Genomic DNA, 20,448 nt, shown 5'->3' on the forward strand with positions numbered 1-20,448 from the left:
AAGTTTTGTTAAATTCCATGCTTTCTGAGGTCATGGTAGTTTTATGTGTAAATATTTATAGTGAAAATATAGTGCATGAGTCATATGGAGTAATGTTTTCTTTTTTCTTTTTTTTTCCTTATGGAAAAGAGCTAAATGGAGATTCTTCAAGGTTCTATTTTTGTGTTTAATAGTTTTGTTGACTAAGTCCATTATTGATTGGACTGATTTTTTTTTTTTTTTTTTTTTTTTTCACATTCAGAACATACAGTACCATTCAAAAGTTTGGGGTCAGTACGATTGTTTAATTTTTTTTTTTTTTTAAAGAAGTCTCTTCTGCTCACTAAGGCTGCATTTGTTTGATTAAACATACAGATTTCTTTTTTTTTTTTTTTTTTTTTTTTTACAATATTACAATTTCAAATAACTATTTTCTATTTGAATATATTTTCAAATATAATTTATTCCTGTGATGCAAAGCTGAATTTTCTCAAATTGCTCAAAAAACATTTCTTATTATTTTCAATGTTGAAAACAGTTGTGCTGCTTCATATTTTTGGGGAAATCATGGTACTTTTTTTGTTTTCAAGATTATTTGATGAAAAGAAAGTTCAAAAGAACAGCATTTATGTAAAATAAATATATTTTATAGCATTATAAATGTCTTTACTGTCACTTTTGATCAATTTAATGTACAATCTTACTCAATCCAAACTTGAAATGTGTAAAAAGCTGACATAAACAGGCCTTGATTCCTCTAGCTTTAGTCTGCAACAATTAAACTCAATTCACTGAACAGTGAAGCTAGTGCGGCTTTCATTTATCAGTAAAGACGAACACTGGCATAAGGAAAAGCTAACAAAGTAAATACCACAGCTCATGTGCAGGTATTCCTGCAGGTAGATGGATGCGACACTTCGGTCTCATAACTACAGATACAGAAGAGCGAATCTATCATGGCCAAACACTATCATTAGCTATCTGGCAACTTACTCATTTTGACAAAGTGCAGCGCTTACATAGTTTATCACAGAGCTCACAGTAACCAAAGTCATCACACAAACTTTCACACACACACATGCACATACGGCAGATAGGAATGGATGAGTTCAAATGAAGGAGAAATATTTTAACTGCAGGAAAAAGAAGGGAATAAATCAGTTATTTATGCTGCCATTCAGACTGAGCTGCAAGGAAAAAGACTTTGGGTTACGTGATCTCTCTCTCGAAAAAAAAAAATCATTAGATGCAAACATGTTAATGTTAAACAGATACATACTGTATGGGACGCACTCATACTGGACCTCCAGGTATTTGTATGTTCCAGGGCAGGGATCAGGAAACGCATCCGGTCCAGCCACAACAGCGCACTGTGTTCGGTTATTACACCTGAAAACACACAAACAGATGGAACAAAGATCATTAGTGGCGTCATTACTATTGCTCATACTTTAGGGGTTTAATGACATTTCTAACCTTTAGAATTGCACTTTGGCACATACTGTAACTCATCATCCTACACTGTTTGAGGGGGGAAAAAATATCTGACTTTGGAGGGAATGAGCCACAAAACCAGAATATAGACTTGAGGATGGAATCTCTGGACCAGTAACTATCCAGAACCATTCACAGTATCCATCAACCACCCAGAAGTATGCTAAAAACGTTAATGAACATTATTTTGCAAGACACAGCACAAGCATTTTCTTTCAAAATTGAGTTAAAACTACAATATGGCACTTAAAGTGATAGTTCACCCAAAAATGAAAATTCTGTCATCATTTACTCACCCTCAAGTTTTTCGAAATCTTGATGAATTTCTTTCTTCTGTTGAACACAAAAGCAGATATTTTGAAAAATATGGGTAACCAAACATTAATGGGCACCAATGACTTTTATTTTTTGTTTTTTTTTTCTTCAATACTATGGAAGTCTATGGGACAATCAATTGCTTGGTTACCCATATTCTTCAAGATATCGTCTTTTGTGTTCAGCAGAAGAAAGAAATTTGTATTTACTTCTTAATAAATATCTTGGTTTTAGTGCACACTATTCATAATCTTTCATCAGAATATACTGTAATAACTTTATAATGCAAGACACTGACATTCAACTTCATGGTGCTAACTTTATGCAGTGTTTCCCACACATTGATTTATTTGTGGCAGCCCACCACAGTATCCACGTTGGCCACCACAGATAGCCACCGCCCCCTGCCATCAGCTCCAGCGTCTCACACACATGGGCGCGACTTTAGCACTATATTTAGCAACTTTCAGATTCCTTTAGCGCCTTTCTCCATGAACGATACATAGTGGTACATAGGTACAAAGGTACATAGACAAATCTTGCGACTTTTTTGGATAAACCCTAGCTTTCATTAAGTTGGAAGATGTCGCCAGTACTGCCCTGTATGCGCAAGGTCTGACTGTTTAGCATGTTTTTTAAGCCATTTGATTTATGAGGACACAGAAAGTGTCCTCATAAACCACATATGCCAGAACACACACACACACAAAGAGACAGAGTGAGAGAGAGAGAGAGAGAGAGAGAGAGAGAGAGAGAGAGAGAGAGTGAGTGAGTGAGTGAGTGAGTGAGAGAGAGAGAGAGAGAGAGAGAGAGAGAGAGAGAGAGAGAGAGAGTGAGTGAGTGAGTGAGTGAGTGAGTGAGTGAGAGAGAGAGAGAGAGAGAGAGAGAGAGAGAAATGTGTTGGAAGAAAGAAAATAATGCAAATTTGGAACGACATGAGTGTGTCCTTATGAAAAACAACTCAATTGTATTGAATGTGCACTTGCAATGTACTACAAATAATAAGTATTTATTAAAAAAAAAACAGATGCACTTACATATAATATTAATTAAATTAAAGGCCACTGAGGTGCACTTAAAGAATACACTTTAATGACTGTTTTTAACACACTTAAGTACACTTTTAAAGTGCCTTTTGTAATAATGTCAAATTAAATGTAAAACTTTTAAAATATTTTAAATAATTGTTTTTATATAATCTTTTGTCATGCTTTAAAGTAGTACACTTATTTATGATGTGTTGACTTACATAGTAAAGCTCAGGGTAAAGTACTTGATTGTAATTTTAACTGCAGTGTGTTATTTACCTTTGCATCTATAGTAAATTTTCAAATTCATTATTACAAATGTGTGATTACAAATATATGTAGATACATGACACACTGTACAAGTTTCAATAAACATATAATATTACATATAAAGTGTTTTATTTCCATAATCTTTTGTCTTTTAAGTGTACTTCTTTTTGCACAAGGGTGAGTAAATGACAGTTTATGACTATGATTTGTTTTTTTTGTTTTTTTGGTAAATTAATTTTGGCAGTTATTCCAAGTTTGTTTGGGACAGGTTTCTTTGTTTATGTCATTTAAATAACTAAACCATAGCTATGTATATATTGCGGCATTAAGAGTGCAGCAAAATTTGTACTGGATGACATATTTATACGATAAAACATTCTACCGTATCATAGATTATCTGTTATGATCCACCCTACATTATTTTCTGCTGAATATTCAGTCTTCCTCAAAAATATGCCACAATACAGATTCAAATAGAGAATCTGACGATCATTTAAAGATGAAATCTTCCATGAGGCTCAATGTCAGAATAATGTCAGCAGATCAGCGTGTGATGAAAGTCGAACACCTGAGACACTCGTGGCTGATTGAACAGTTAGCATGTGGCTAATGAGGGGGAACAAATGCTTTTTGAGTGGTGGGGTATGTGTGTGACAAGACCTTGAGTGTGTATTTCAGTGCAAAGCATATCAGAGTCTGTGGATCAGTGTGTATGTGAAACTGTGACTAATATTTAGAGGACAGAAGCACCCATGTGCAAAATCAAACTGAACGTATTTATTGCCATTTCATTATGCAAATACACCTTTACTTAGCTATCCAAATGAAGAATCCCAACATACCTTTTAAAGCTGATTATAACTTAACAGGGATACTTTCTGCACTGTTAGAATTAAAATTTGTAACAATAATCGTCATAAATGTACAATATAATGATACAAGTATGCAAAAACATATCACATACATTTTTTTTATAGAAATCTCTTATAGTGACCAAGGCTGCATTTGTTTGATCAAAAATATAGTAAAAACATTAATATTGTGAAATATTATTACAGTTTATTTGAAATAATAGCATTTATTTGAAAAATTAACAAAAATAATGTTAATTTAAAATTATTTTGTTAATTGAAATAAAGCTGAAATAAAATAAAATATAAATATTAGTTGAAAAAAATAATAATTGTTGCTTTGGAAACTAAATGAATTAAAATAAACAAGTTTTAGTACTAAAATTACTAGACTGAAATTGAAGTGGAAAATTAATTAAAGCTAAATAGAAATAAAAACAAACATAAAAAAAATCTAATAAAAAAATACTAAAACTTAAACTTAAAAATAAAAACTGAAAACAAGCTAATCCAAAACCCAGCTTTATTTATATTTATTTATTTCCATTTATTTAATTATTTGGTAACACATATCTGGAATATTATTCACATTAAAAATATGATAAACACTAACACAATGACTTCTGCTGTAATAAAACAATCCCTTAACATTCATAAAGTACAGTTTCATGGCCGGTACATGTTGTCAGTTCACCCAATTCAATGTAATTTCCTGAAATGATTACAGAAAGCTACTAATGTCTTCATTAAAAAAAAAAAAAAAAAAAAATTAATCAAAAAGTTAAAATATAGTGAGTTATGGAGAGAATTTTTAATAACGGCAGTTGAATCGCGTTACGAGGAAGGATTGTGCAATAAGAAAATACACATCTCAACTCATCATGCTGAAATTTTGAAATTCAATATGGATAAATTATTCATCAGAGTTTAAGAGGATCGAAGAAAATCTGCTCAGAATTCATCCACTCTCAGAGAATTTGCCAACACAACAAGCATCCGCTCTGTCCGACACAAGCAAACGCTACCCGTTTACGTGGCCGGGCCGGGTCAGGTGAGGTCGAGCTCAGAATTTAATCAGGTTTCAGCACGGGATCGAGAGGATTTGTTTTAGATTAGAGTAAATTATGCAGCACAATGAGGATTACACTGCAAATCCCGGATTCCAGACCTCTGATTCCGCACGGACAACTGCATTTCTCTGCCGCTGATGGGATATTTTCCAAACCGATGCTCTGGAGAGCACACAGCCATGTGAAGCCCAAACGCAAACATCTCCGAGACAAAAACGTGCAGGTTGAGGAAATTAGAATGACACAAATCAATGCAAGGATGCTGCAGTATTGATTAAAGCCACAAACGGTCCTACATCTAGTTATGTGTCGACAAACATCCTAATTATTAAACCACCATCAACTCTTTACCTCTAACTAACTGCCTTCCACTCCTGAAAACACACAGTCTGTGTGGTGGACTGGTTTTCAAAAGACACCAATCAATAAATCGGTACAGATTTGGAAAGGGAATAAGTAATGCCCTGCTTTAGCTTTGTCCTCTATTGACTGAGTCACTCAGACAAAACTATGAATAGATATCCAATTTACCTTTAAGAACACCTGGACATAGGGTCCAAAATAAACACCGCCAAATGAGGGTAAAATTGTCTTTGGCGATTCAATAAAATTGAGTTACATGCCAGCTAGCTGATGACTTTATTAGGAATGGCAACAATATGGTTTAATTAAATCAAATTCTACAAGTGAAAATATAGGACTAAATGATGCAGTTTTGTTATTGTTAAAATATAGGCCTAACCAAAATTATAGTAAAGCTATTACATTTTTTTAACTGAAAAAAGTTTAAATGAAATAAAATATAAATATACAGCAAGATTTACATTTATTCATTTAGCAGATGCTTTTATCCATCATTCAGAACAAGCTAGATGAAAAACATTTTCAAATGTTGCATTGGCAACTAAACTAAACAAATAAGTATAATGGGCAAGTTTACCGCAATATGAAAATTATACCATAATTTACTCACCCTCAAGCCATCCTAGGTGTATATGACTATCTTCTTTCAGCCAAACACAATAGGAGTAATATTAAAAAATATCCTGGGTCTTCCCAGCTTTATAATGGGAGTAAGTGGTACCTAAGATTTTGAAGTCCGAAAAAGCACATTCGTCCTTCATAAAAATAATCCATTCCACTCCAGGAGGTTAATAAACGCTTTCTGAAGTGAAGCGAGGTGATGAGTTTTTGTAAGAAATATATCCATATTTAAACATTTATAAACTAGAATCACTGGCTTCCGGTAACAAACGAAATAAAAAAAATAAAAATAACAAACAAAAAAATAAATAGATAAATAAAAATGAATGCGAATAAATGATGACAGAATTTTCATTTTTGGATGAACTATACCTTTAAGATAAAAACTTAGCACACTGGAACATGTACAAGCAGGTTGATTATTTACTTGTTTTAATATTATTATTATTATTATTATTATTATTATTTGGTGTGAAATATTCCCCACATCAAAAAAATGATAAACACAACAACCTCTGCTGTAATAAATATACAAGAAAAGAAAAGGGGGGAAAAAAGAAAAAGAAAAAAAAAAAACTCCCTTAGCATACTTTTTATTAAGTGCGGATGCAGGGCTAGTACATGTTCTCAGTTTACCAAATTTAATTAAATTTTTCTGAATTGATTAAATAAAACTATTATGTTTTTTGTTTTTTTTTTCTTTGTATATAGTCATTGTTTCCAAGAAATTGCACTGGTTTTAGTTTTCTCTGCAGGCACACAAAAAACAATCCGTTCAATAATCGACATTCAAAAAGCAAACATTCAAGTCAAATAGCTGCTAGTGCTGCTATCACAGGTCCGTCAGCAGGCTGACATTTAAATAAGGGCCAGTTAGTGTTTTCATCTGCCAGACGGCCCGTCCGCTCTGCGCCGGCTCGCGCATAGCTGCTGGCTATAACAGCAAGCTTGATAATGTTTAGGAAAAATATGAGTGTTGATATGTCAGCTGCCTCGATTGTTGACGTTAAGAGCAGTTTATTCATGTCGGAGTAGAAATCCACTGCTTGTAATTTTTCAATTTGAGACAGAGGACAGACGGAACAGACACATTACAAGACAAATATACAAGTGTGTTTGTGTGTGCGTGTGTGTGTTCTGGCCTTTTGCTAGAAAACCACTATAATTTCAGTTTCCAATGCTCTCATGAGACAGAGAGAGAGAGAAAAAGTGAGGATATTGATGTGTGTGTGGGTTTGTGAACAAATCAAAAGATCCAAATAACACCCTACTGTTGAACCGCAATGCTTAAACCTGTAAGCCTAAGCCTTAAATAAACACAATTACCCCATGGTCCTACCCCCTATGAGAAAAAAAAAAAAAAAAAAAAAAAAAGCATTTCTCTCATTAAATTGTATTGCAGATATTATTTTCTTACTGCATGAACTTTTATACAGATTAACTAGCACTACTAAATCTATAGTAATCCCTAACCCTAAACCTTACCTTGTGAAAAAAGAAGTATGTTTTAGCAAACCTTTAAAAACAGTACTTAATACACTTTATAAGAATGCACTTAAGGGTGTACTCACACTAGGCACAGTTGTCTTGTACCGAGCCCGAGCGCGACTGACCCTCCCCACTCCTCCGCTGGCCCGCACCTCACATTGCTCTTAACGTTCCAGGCCGGAGCACGCTTACGTCATATACGATGCAACTTTTTGTATGAAGAAAACAGGAAGGAACGCACTTTCGCTAAGATACTGCCTAATATATTTATCATTTATGCTGCGCAGCAATTTTCACTTGATTGTGCTGTACGGCTAGGGACGGCTAAACGAACTGCGCCCGGGGCATGGAACGGAGTGATCACACTTGTCACACTTGGGCTTTGGGCACAGTTCAGGGAGCCTAGTGTGAGTACACCCTAAGTGTGAAATGAATGTAACAGTTTTAGACGCTTACTTGCATGCTAATTGAAATGAAATTAAAATATATTATAGTTTAAATGACAAATAAAACTATGTATATTAAATGTATATGAAATGCAATTCGCTTTTTTAAGTAGGACTTAAGTATGGAAGATTGTTTACGCGATTTTTATCTCACAATTCTGACTTTTCTTCTCGTAATTGCGAGTTTACATCTTGCAATTTTGACTTTTTTTCTCAGAATTGTCTGATATAAACTCGCAATTGTGAATTATAAAGTCAGAATTGTGATATAAACTCACAATTGCAAGTTATAAAATCAGAATTGAGATATAAACTTGCAATTCTGAGAAAAAAAGTATTTTTTCCTCAGAATTGGACTTTATAACTTGCAATTGCGAGTTTATATCTCACAATTCTGAAAAAAGAAGTCAGTTCTGACTTTATAACACGCAAATGCAACTTTATATCGCACAACTCTGAGAAAAAAGTCACAATTGTGAGATTGTGAAAAAGTAAAGAAATCAAGCTTCCATACTTAAGCACATCTTTATATAATTTCATAACTTGTCTTTGAAAAAAGTGTACTGCCAAATGTACTGACAAGCATTTATGGTAAACTAAAATATACTTTAATGCATTTCTATTGAAACTTTTTGTAACACATGTGTAATGAAGTTGCTACTTAGCGCATTTCAAATATAACTTTAAGTGCAATGTCAAAAAACACACTACAGTTAAAATAATAATTACATTAAAATATATTGACATGCTTTAGTATGTTAGTCAGCATCAAAATAAGTGTACATTTTTGATTATGAAAACAATGATTTAAAATGCACTTTAAAGTAGAACTTTTTATTTTGACATTTCAAAGTGGTCTTTTGAAAAGTGTACTTAAGTGCGTTAAGAAACAATCACAAACATGTACTCTCTTTAAGTGCACTTAAGATGAATTTTTATTTCATTAATGTTAATATTATCTGCAAAATATACTTTTTTTATATGGTTTGAAGTACACTACAAGTACACATTGAATACCTTTAAGTGCACTTCTTCTTAACAAGGGTATCCTTACACAATAATGCCTACACCGTAACTCCAAAACCTAAAACCTTCACTAAATGGAACCTAAAGAAAGCAGTACTGTAATACTGTAAAACCTACATAATAATCCCAAAACAATAACCCTACAACATAAAGTTTCACTCTTAATCCAACACAATACACCCTAAAACACGGTGTTTGTTGTCTTTATCTACTTTCATTCATCATATTTCCCTGCTGAGTGACTGATCACCATCTCCTGCCTTCCAACCGTCTGACTGCCAAACACCTCCAAACCGCAGCCAAAGACACACACATACACGACGGCGAGATCTTGCGTGTCTGCATATGTATATATGTGCACTTTAGCGTGTAATATAACTCTATGGTAGACTAGACTCCTGCTGCGATATGCTCCAAAAATAATAAAGCAAGCTTCTGTTTTGCAAACACACACCTACGCACACACATAAATAAATAGACACAGTGTTGCATAAAATGAAAACATATTACAAGACCATTTCTCTTAAAATGATAGTAATGCTCAAACTCCAACCAACAATTTGCACAACATTACAGCATTTTGTGTAACATATTTGTTTCCAGATATCATTTCGACAAGTCCAAACATTTCGAGAGCGCTTATTTGTGTTCTGCATTGGGCAGGACCGAAATTCACCAGCCTCTTTTTATTTCGAGGCACACGGTGTTGAAACGATGCTGTGTTGTGAGGCAGCATTTGTGGGTGTGTGTGTGTGCGTTTTCTCTCTGGGCGCTTGGCAAAATGAACCTTGTGGGCTTTAGGGGTTCTTTAATTCATTCTCGGTGTGGCGCTGGTCCAGTCCTGAGGGTCTGGATGATAAACATGCACATTTATTGGTGCTGTCTGTGAGAGACACACACAGATGGACAAATATAGAACGAGTTAAACCCTCAACAATAACAGTGAATGCCCTTCGCTTCACTTTGTACAGATTAGAAATACTAAAATATTCTAAGGCTTGGCAACATACTTTTTTATAAACTACAGTTGCAGGGCTGGTACAAGTTCTCAGTTCACCAAATTCAATTAAATTTTCTGAATTGACAAAATGAATCTATTAATGTGTTTTTCTTTGTTTCCAAGAAATTGCATTGGTTTTATTTATTTTTCCTGCAAGCACACACACAAACAATCTGCTCAATACACCATTTATTTACTTGTTTATTTTGGTATGATTAATATACTGTACAGTACCATTATAGTTTTTGTTATTATTTTGAATTTTATTTTTTATATTTTTTGTTTTCATTTTCATTTTAGTTAAAATTTTAGTGAGTTCATTAAAGTATGTTTTTGTCATTATTCTTCTTATATTTTAATACATCTAGGCTTGTATCATTTTTTTTTTATTTTAAGTATTTCAGTAAGTATTTCACTAAAAACATTATACCATTTTTTCATGACTTAAAGGATAAGTTCACTTTCAAATGAAAATTAGCCCAAGTTTTACTTCCATTCCTAGTTGTGACTATCTTCTTTCTGATGAACATAATCGAATAAATATTAATAAATATCCTGATGCATCTGAGATTTATAACGGCAGTGAATGGGACCCATGAGTGTGAGCTGAAGAAAAAAGCTTCATCCACATCCATCCATCATAAATGTGAATTCCACACGGCTCCAGGGAGTAATAAAGGCCTTCTGAAGCAAAGCGATGCATTTGTATATATAAAAAAAAAAATTATATATATATATATATATATATATATATATATATATATATATTTAAACAAGTTATGAAGTAAAATAGCTTCTGCCAGAACACCTTCTGTATTTAAATTTATGGAAAAATAGAACTGGTGCCGCGTTAGTTCCGTAAGTTGAATAGGGAAGGCGTGGGACATACAGCGTAAGCTTTTTCAAGAATACAGAATGCAGTCTGGAAGCACTTGCAAGGTGAGCATTTGTATTTATAAAGCATATACATTTTTTTTTTTTTTTTAAGAAAATGACTGATCGTTTCCCTAGATAAGACCCCTATTCCTCGTCTGGTATCGTTTAAAGCCCTTTGAAGCTGCACTGAAACTGTAATTTTGACCTTCACCCATTTAGGGTCTGTTGAAGTCCACTATAAAGAGAAATATCCTTAATTTATTTTCGACTGAAGACCGAAATAAACATCTTGGATGACATGGGGGTGAGTAAATTATCAGGAAATTTTAATTTAAAATAAACTAATCCTTTAAGCACATGTCCCCTTAAATAATGTGCACAGATGTTTAAACTTTAATTTAAGCTGCAACAACTAATCAATAATAATCGATAATGAAATTCATTGACAACGAATGTCATCATTGATTAGTCGCATCTGCCCACCGTGCACGGAAAACTTCTGCCAGTTGCGGCAAATTACAGCACTGAATAATGCATTTCTACGGACAAAATGCATCTAAAAGTAGTGGAGGAAACAGAGTGAGCTGCTGCGGGAAAGGTATGTGATCCAAGCTGCCCTAAACATGAATTATTTATTTTAAGCTTCTAGCTAATGCATTAGCATGATGTTTAACATGGCTTGCCCTTTGACAAATGCGTGTGCTGTTTAATGTGTGAGATGTTTCCTCAGTGCAAAACTATCATTTTTTTCACTTTCATATCCTTATCTGTAATTCATGCGATTATTTCCATTTTGCATGAAGGCTCGTCTTGAGAGTCTGCGTTAAACTTCAGACTTTATACTGCATTCAAACGGGGCTACGGCCTTAAAGGGTTAATGAAAATTCTGTCATTTATTACTCACCCTCATGTCATTCTACACCCGTAAGACCTTCATTCATCTTCAGAACACAAATTAAGATATGTTTGATGAAATCCCATGGTTCAGTGAGGCCTCCTTTGAGAGCAAAGCCACCGAACCTCTCAAGCTCCATAAAGGTACTAAAAACATATTTAAAACAATTCATGTGACAGAGGTTCAACCTTAAAGTTATGAAGTGACGAGAGTACTTTTCGACTTTGATTTCAAAACACTGCTTCATGAAGCTTCAAAGCTTTACGAATCGTTTGTTTCGAATCAGTGGTACAAAAGTCACATGATTTCAGTAAATGAGGCTTCATTACGTCATGAGTGTTTCGAAATTTCAATGGTTCACCACTGGGGGCCGCACAAAAAGTATTCTCGTCGCTTCATAACATTAAGGTTGAACCACTGTAGTCACATAAACTGTTTTAAATATGTATTTCTGGGCATCTGAAAATGTTAATTATCTTGCTGTCAATGCAGGCCTCACTGAGCCATCGGATTTGATCAAAAATATCTTAATTTGTGTTCCGAAGATGAATGAAGGTCTTACAGGTGTGCAACATATAATGACAGAATTTTCATTTTTGGGTAAACTAACCCTTTAACGTTTATCTCTCTAATTTGAATGGGTGACGTCATATGCTGCCGAACTGATTTTTGGGTTCTGTAATGTTGCTTCACTTGCATTGCTCGTGGCAGGAGCTGAAGATTTCTCAACTTTTCAAGCGCCAATCAGATCAAGCGCTAGCAAATTGCATTCATGCAACACCGAAAAGTAATGTGATTGGCTGTTGTCACTATGACGGTCACATCAGCGCAAGCTTCAAACATACCCTCAAGCGTTGACACCGACGCCCGTGTAAATAGAGCGTTACTGAATATACGCCAACACGGGGCAAACAGACGGGATGTGTTAGAAAGGGAGAAAATTAATATTCAGTGCAAAAATGAAATATATCTGTTGTTGGATGGTAAATTTAGGTTTAAAAAAAAAAAAAAAAAAAAACATGTAATTCAAGTATTTTATTAGAGTGGTAACGGGATAACGGCATGTAATTGAATAAAAATGTAAAACATTTCTTACATTTACAGGATAAAGAAATTACAGTAACAGGTTACTGTTTCCAGAGTGAATGTGTGGGTTCCTGCAGAACATTCCTCTTATCTGTTAACACTGCGTGTGTGTTTTTTTTTTATTTATTATCTTTAGAATCTTATTTTTTAATGTAGGGATTTAAACTGTATTTTTGCTTTTATAGCTCTTTTCCATATAGCATAGATATAGATATATCACTATATATGTTTCCATATCATTCAGTTGGCAATTTGTTTGAAGGACAGCATTGGGCAGGATGTGGAATAGTGTTTTTTGTCCAAAAAAAAAAAAAAAAAAAAAAAAAGAAAAAAAAGAAAAAGAAAACTGGGCTTTTAATTAATTATCAAAATAATCATCAGTTGCAGCCCTACTTTAATATATGCAATGTTTTTTTTTTTGTTGTTCTTTTTTAATTCCCATTAGTTTCAATGGCAAGTCCCATTACATTTATGATGCAGTAATGTATTATTTGTGTTATATTCACATCAACACAAATTATAAGCAGTTCACAAAAACATTTCCAATGCTGCTGATATAAACAGATAAGTTATTTCCATTACAATATTGAGAATTTGCACTTGACTGTTGTGCAAAAACTACTAATGGTTCTAAACTAGGATTCATGAAAAAAAAAGAAAAAAAAAATCTGTCTTGTGTGAAATATGACAAGACACATTCAGGTTTCATGAGTATTGGTCTTGATCTTCAGCAATTGCAATTACACATTTTCCAATAGCCTACCTTTTCATCACAGCACCTCTAAACTTCAATTAAACGTCATGTAGTATGAAACGCCTGAATTCGTAACTGCGAAGAGAGAGGGTTTGCAATTCAAACACACATTCTCATTAAACAAACATAGTGCTCTGTGTGGGAAGAGAGAGCTCAGGGAGATTTGATTTGAAAATAAAGAGATGTTCCTCTTTGTTTAGAAGAGCGGAGAGTGAATGGAATGGTAATGCACGAGAAAGAAATGTTTTACATTTAAATAAGACTCTCTATCAAACGCAGGTGTGGCTGCCTTCATCTGATAAAAATGTCTGCCGTCTTCACTAAAGCTCAGCATTTAGAGAAACGCACTTACACGGCATCTCAAGGGTCTTGTTCATACTGCACACAACACTAATTTGAACTTGACTGTTTCTGAATTGAAAACTCTCAAATACTGATAATAACACCTAATAAAGCCACTCTGTTCTTATGCTGTCCTGTGCTCACCTCTCATGCCACATTTTCATAATAACCAAGTTTAATCTAGCAATTTATTTGTTTTGTTTTATTATTATTCAAATTTGATCTAAAATGTTTGGTGCGATTATAGCAGTATCGATTTTTGTTGTTGGTGGTGGTGGTGGTGGTGGTGGTGTTAAATCATGTACATAATAAAATATAATTCATAAATCATCCACAAAAATATTTATTTATTTACGCCATGTCAGCAACAAGGCTATTTTCATGGCGAAAACAAAATAAACATCACAATTCAAACAATTAACAAAAACAAACAAACAAACAAAAAAAAACTATATAAGACATTTAATATTAATACAAGATAAAAATTCTAAAAGACATTCATGTGATACTTTCTTTAATACATCAGTTAAACACATCTCTGAATAAAAGTATCAATTACCATATTTGGCCTTCACATGTCACTTTCACTAAAAATAAAATCAGCTATTTTTGGTTTAGGGCCGAAATCATTGACCGAAACAGGCGATTTATTCCGATTAAATCTCCTATGGCATGTTTTGACTGTGTTCAGTGTCCGTTTTGTGCACACAATGTGGAAAAGCTACAACAGTTACACATGTCAGCTGTGTGGACACTAGCTCTGGATTAAAGGGATGGTTGATTATGATTTCACTTTTTTAACTTCAGTTAGTGTGTAATGTTGCTGTTAGAGCATAAACAACATCTGCAAAGTTACGACACTCAAAGTTCAAAGGGAGATATTTTCTTTTGGTATTTTCTTTTCTGCTGGTAGGGACTACATTGTGCTTCTTCTTATGTTAGTGACGTCACTAACCCTAAAATGTACATAAACCCCACCCCCGAGAACACACAACAAAAGGGTGTGGACCATGTTATTACAATATAACACAAATGCAATAGCATGTCATAAAATCAAGATGACAACATAAGTTATAACCATAATTAAACTATACTATACCTGTTCTGTCTTCATGCAGCATATATTCTCTGGCTCTGTAGGGCTGGGTATTGACAATTTTCACGATTCGATTACTAATCACATGCTTTTGATTCGATTCAATTATGATTTCAATTTGATTCGATTCGATATTGATTATTTTGGATGTAGTATTTCAGTAACAGTACATGGCAAATTTTCTAGAGGAAAAAAAATCTCAACTAATGCTGTAAACTACACATGTATTATAATGAATATGTAACGGTGCTCTTGAAACCGCTCATTTGCATTTAAAGGGACACACACAAAAACTGAGCGTTTTTGCTCACCCTCAAAAAGGGACAAATTTAACATGCTATAAAAAAATGATCTGTGGGGTATTTTGAGCTAAAACTTCACATACACACTCTGGGGACATCAGAGACTTATTTTACATCTTGTAAAAGTGGCATTATATGACCCCTTTAACAATATTAATTTCTCGATTTAAATTGGTAATGATATGGTTTCTTAAATTTAAAATCTTTTAGTCCGTGCTGTTTTCTGTTGATGCGTAAACAAAACTTTCCAAAAGTCTCCACTTTAAAACTATGTCAATTTAATTATGAAAATCAAACAATAAATGGCGTTTTGGCTCTCTTTACTATGGTGTGACATATCACTGTAGCCGCCTCAGTTCAAGCGACAGCACAGATCAAGCGCATGTGAACAGGTTAGGGGTGTAACGTTTCAAATTATTCATGGTTCAGTATTGTAGTTTTAGCGTCACGGTTTTGGTACAGCTCTGTATGTGCTACGTTCAGGGGAAAAAAAGGATTGTTAAATAAAAATTAAGAAAATAAGAACAAAAAAAATCTAATTACAAGGAATAGCACAAATAAACACAATAAAGCAAAGATACAAATAAAATAAGTAGTGTTTTTCAAGTTTTTCAGGTAGGTCTAACAGTACTTTTCATGTATAGAAATTGAATAAAGTAATAAAATGTAAAATAACTGCATATAATCTTCACTGTATGAATTAAACCAAGATTAATCTTTATTAACTCCCTGGGGTCAACAGTCATGCCGGTGATACCACCTCGATTTTTTCCTTATCCGTGCAAAATACTCCTTAGATTTGTGTCATACAGATATGCGATATGTGATGTGTGTACGGCCGTCTGCAACAGTGATGTATTGATTATTTAATGTATGTTTCAATAAATCTGTCATGAAAACAAGTTATTACAGTTTATTTTCATTAAAATGTTTATATTTCAATGACAAACTGGAGTAGAAACAATTCTGTTATTAAAAAGTTTATGTTTGTACAACTCAGTCTATTAGAGTGTTGATTATTAAATAAGTTTGATTAAGGAATTGAATTTTTTTTTTTTTTTCGGCCAAGTGCATCCTGAATTTTCAGTTTCAGCCCAGGATTTTAATGTCGGTGCATCCTTAAAAATGAGTGTACTTAAACACATACTGCACACTTTAAGTGAAGCCATGCTGCAAACGTTGGGGGGGGGGGGGGGGGGGGGGGGAATTATATATTTATATATATATATATATATATATATATATAGAAAAGAAAAGAAAAGAAAAGAAAAGAAAAGAAAAGAAAAGAAAAGAAAAGAAAAGAAAAGAAAAGAAAAGAAAAGAAAAAAGATTTGAGCTGGACAAAAGGCTGGAGCTGGATGATTACAAAGGAGCCAACAAAACTCCCACCAACATCGGTAACACACATACACACATATACATGCACTAAAAGAAGCCTTATTAAACGACTTGAATCACAAAGTCACAGCAGCATAAATTACCATATGCGCTTGTCAAACCAAGTCCAATTAAAGGAGAGGCGGCAACAGACACAGAGAATGCAAATTCCCAGGGGTTGAGCCTGAAAACTCTGAATTTCTCCACAAGAGACTTGCACACACACACACACACACACACACACACGCCACCAGAGCTGATAATGACTTGTCAGTCAGCATTCACAATTTTTGATTTGTGTCGCACGCAGTGTTTAAAAAACTGCTCAGAAAAGCGTACAAACATACTGCTTATACTATTTTTGCAGTATACATGTATACAGTATGCATATTGTGAATGATCTACTACGTTTCAAAGCAGCTTCAAAGTAATAAACAAGAAAATAACTGTTTTAATGTTGCAAAGTTCTTCAATTCTGAAATAAATAAAACATAATCTGTAAAGCACCTCTAAAAAGACAACGGTGTCATTATTTTCCAATTTATTTAAATGTTGATTCAATTTAGTTCAATAAGTGTGAATGTTGCAAAGTCCACTACACAAAATAGAGCACACTATACAAAATATTGCATCCCATAATGCAAAACGTTCAACTTGAGCTTCCATTTTCACTTTAACAAATAAACCGAAAACAATTATAGCTGAAATGTTTAATTAAAATATTTAATTAAACTAACTCATTTAAAATAATATAAACATTTAACAACGCTTTCATTAGAAGACAAATATATTGTTAATGCTATTTTGTACAGTGCACAGTAGAAAATCTCAACGCATATGGAATAGCTGGATGACCGATAACATTAGTTTATATGCTCTATCTATTACTATTCCAGTCATATCCAACTCTTGGTGATTCTATGGCCATTTCTCACCATATGCGAGAGACTGTCCGTGAATTTCCTTGGCAATGTCTTGGCTCAGCTGGAACTCCAACAGGGGACCTTCTTGCTGTGAGGTGACAGTGCTACCCACGGAGCCCTACATTATATGCTAAATTACTGGCAAAAGTATGCAAAAAATAACTATATTTCCAATTAACAGCGTCAAGGGCATCTGACAACAATGCAACATACTACAGTCTTAACATTTATTCACTAGTTCGCACTTACATATATATTCACATAGGGTATGGAATATGTATATTTGGCGTGCTGTTCGAGGAGAGGGCTCCCAGCTTGATATTTGGCCCGAACCCTGTACTCCCCACATCCCTGGCTGGGATAAGAATAAATAAGAGAGAGGAGTTGGGGTGGAGGAGGGATGCTGGAAAAGTGTTGTGGAACTGAGGTAAGTTGGCTCTATATATATGTATATATATATATATATGTATATATATATATATATATTTATTAGGGATGGGCATGATTAATCGACGATCGATAATTGATCGTTAAGAATTTCGTCGATCACGTTAATTTGTTATCGATTAATGCATTTTTTGCATTGCGTAGTGTGAGTCTTGAAGCAATTAAATGAATTTCACTGTGTGGCAGCAATTAAACATTTTACCACCAGGGTGCAATATTTGACACCATACTCGGTTATCTGTGATCTTCCGTTTTGATTCTGAGGGAGAATCCCCCACCCCTGAATTGCACACCTACAGACTGGAAAGTGAACGGAATAAGGTTCCCCGGGCTGGCCAAGGTAGCGCGCAGGTACCTGTGCATCCCGGCAACGTCAGTCCCCTCAGAGCGGGTGTTTTCCGCGGCTGGACTGACGGTCACCAGGTTGCGGTCGCGTCTGACCCCAGATCATGTCAACATGCTTATATTTCTCAACAAAAATCAGTAGACTGGTGCAGAAGTTGTATGCGAGTTACTAAAGTTAGTTATTTTTCACGAGGCTTTAAGTAGCCTAATTTGTTAAGTTAGCCTAATTGTTAGGAAGGCTAATATCTGGCTCTTTCTTCTGGCTTGGATAGTTTTGAGTTACATTTTGACAAAACCTGTCAGATCTAAGTATTATTATGTTTTTTAAGTTATTGTTTAACATGATTCTTTTTTATTATTATTATTTTGGAACAAATGAGGTCTCTGTTTAGAAACGCCGGCTCGCAGCTGCAGGTTCCACTGCTTTAGAGCACCGCATATGAACGCGCATATGTTTGGTTTGCCTAACTGAATATAGTTTAACTGTCTGCCACAAGTTGATCTTGTAATAAAGGTCTCAACGAGGAAAAACACGCTGTGTTTTTGTATTCATTGCATTTTGTATTCATTGTATTCATTGCATTATAATTACACATGAATTCTAAAAGTTAAATAATTAATTGTATTATAAAAATATTAATGATTAATCGATAGTCGATCATTAATTCTTCCGACGATCGACTAAGAAAATTTAATCGAATGCCCATCCCTAATATATATATATATATATATACAGCTATGAAAAAAAAAAAAATTAAGAGACCACTCCAGGTTCAGAAATCAATGTTTTCCTCTCGCCCTGATTATCTGAATGTGTTAATAAAACATAATTTGTTTGGATAAACAATATACTATGCAGTATTCATTAAGCAATAAGCAAGTATTTCATTTGTATCTTAACTATTATACTTCTGTACTGGTTTAAGAGTACCATGGGCCAGAGGTCATGATCAGTTCTTACAACATGCTGAAGCTCAGTCGGTTTACCGGAGCGTGAGAGCAGCAGGAACGTACGAGTCTGCCAGATGACTGCAATGAATTAAACCGGCACAGGAACCCACCAGGGACCCATTTAGCAGACGTACAGTACCTGACAGGATCGCTTAAAATTTAGAGTGAGAGCGAGATGGCCGAGGAATAAACCCCCATCAAATTCAATTACGCTGAAGCAATTTTCCCAGTGCCACTAAAATTGATATTTTCGAGCAGAGTGAAATGAGACTAAACATTGAGGTTTGTGCTCTGCAGATATTATTGCAATGCTAAGGTAAAACTGTTTACGTACATCATCTCTGGAGGATTGCCAACAATTAAGATCCGAAACACGCAATGCTGCTTGGTTTGTTAGGGTCAAACAGAGAACTGCTTGGTACTTATTTATTAGATCCGTCATTTATCCCTTATGTTGTGTGTCCACCAAAGTGTTTTTTTCCAGCGGCTAGCATACTTTGCCAAATGTTTTCAATGACGGCACCACATTTTTTTAAGCGTAACGAGGCGCTGAGTGTCTTTTTACGCTCAAGCGCTGAGCGGTAGGCGTTTTTTTTTTTTTACCAGTTGCCTCAATTTGAAGAATGTTCAACTTTGAGTACAACGCTGCGCTCAACAACGTCACTTTTTACCCAGCCATCCTAATGGCGGAGGGGCGGGACAAATACAACACCGACCAACTGTCACAACATTCTTGCTGTACAACGACATTAAAAAGCAAAAAACAGAACAAATTGGATGAAAAATTAATATTGCTGGTCTCCGTACATACATTACATACATACATACATACATACATTTTTAGTCTGAAACAAATTATCTGCGAAATCAGTTACAAGTAACAGTGCCGCAGATATTCCGTATCATAGCAACAAAGCATCTAAAAAAAACAAAAAATAAAAAAAACTGCAATGCTGAAAAGCTCTCAGGCGCTTGCAGATTTGAATGCTTTGGTGGACACGCGGCCTTGTTACGGCAAAATATACACTAAAGATTAAGAACTATATTGTGTGTGTTTACACTATTTTGCAAACGGCAATAAAAAATTACAATTACAACAACCA

General features: G+C 34.4%; 1 protein-coding gene across 14 annotated transcripts in view; it reads right to left on the reverse strand.

Moving 5' to 3' along the window:
• LOC137030018 (adhesion G protein-coupled receptor L3-like) overlaps nucleotides 1–20,448 on the reverse strand; it is a 433,419-nt gene that overhangs the window by 222,798 nt on the left and 190,173 nt on the right. For 13 of the 14 annotated variants that reach the window (XM_067399942.1, XM_067399945.1, XM_067399943.1 and 10 more), the window contains one exon: nucleotides 1,259–1,368. In XM_067399942.1, the coding sequence (XP_067256043.1) occupies nucleotides 1,259–1,368 (110 nt within the window). The remainder of the gene's footprint in view (nucleotides 1–1,258; nucleotides 1,369–20,448) is intronic. The other variant, XM_067399940.1, reaches the window with a different exon arrangement.

The sequence above is a fragment of the Chanodichthys erythropterus genome, chromosome 11, assembly GCF_024489055.1.
Source record: "Chanodichthys erythropterus isolate Z2021 chromosome 11, ASM2448905v1, whole genome shotgun sequence".
NCBI lineage: Eukaryota > Metazoa > Chordata > Actinopteri > Cypriniformes > Xenocyprididae > Chanodichthys > Chanodichthys erythropterus.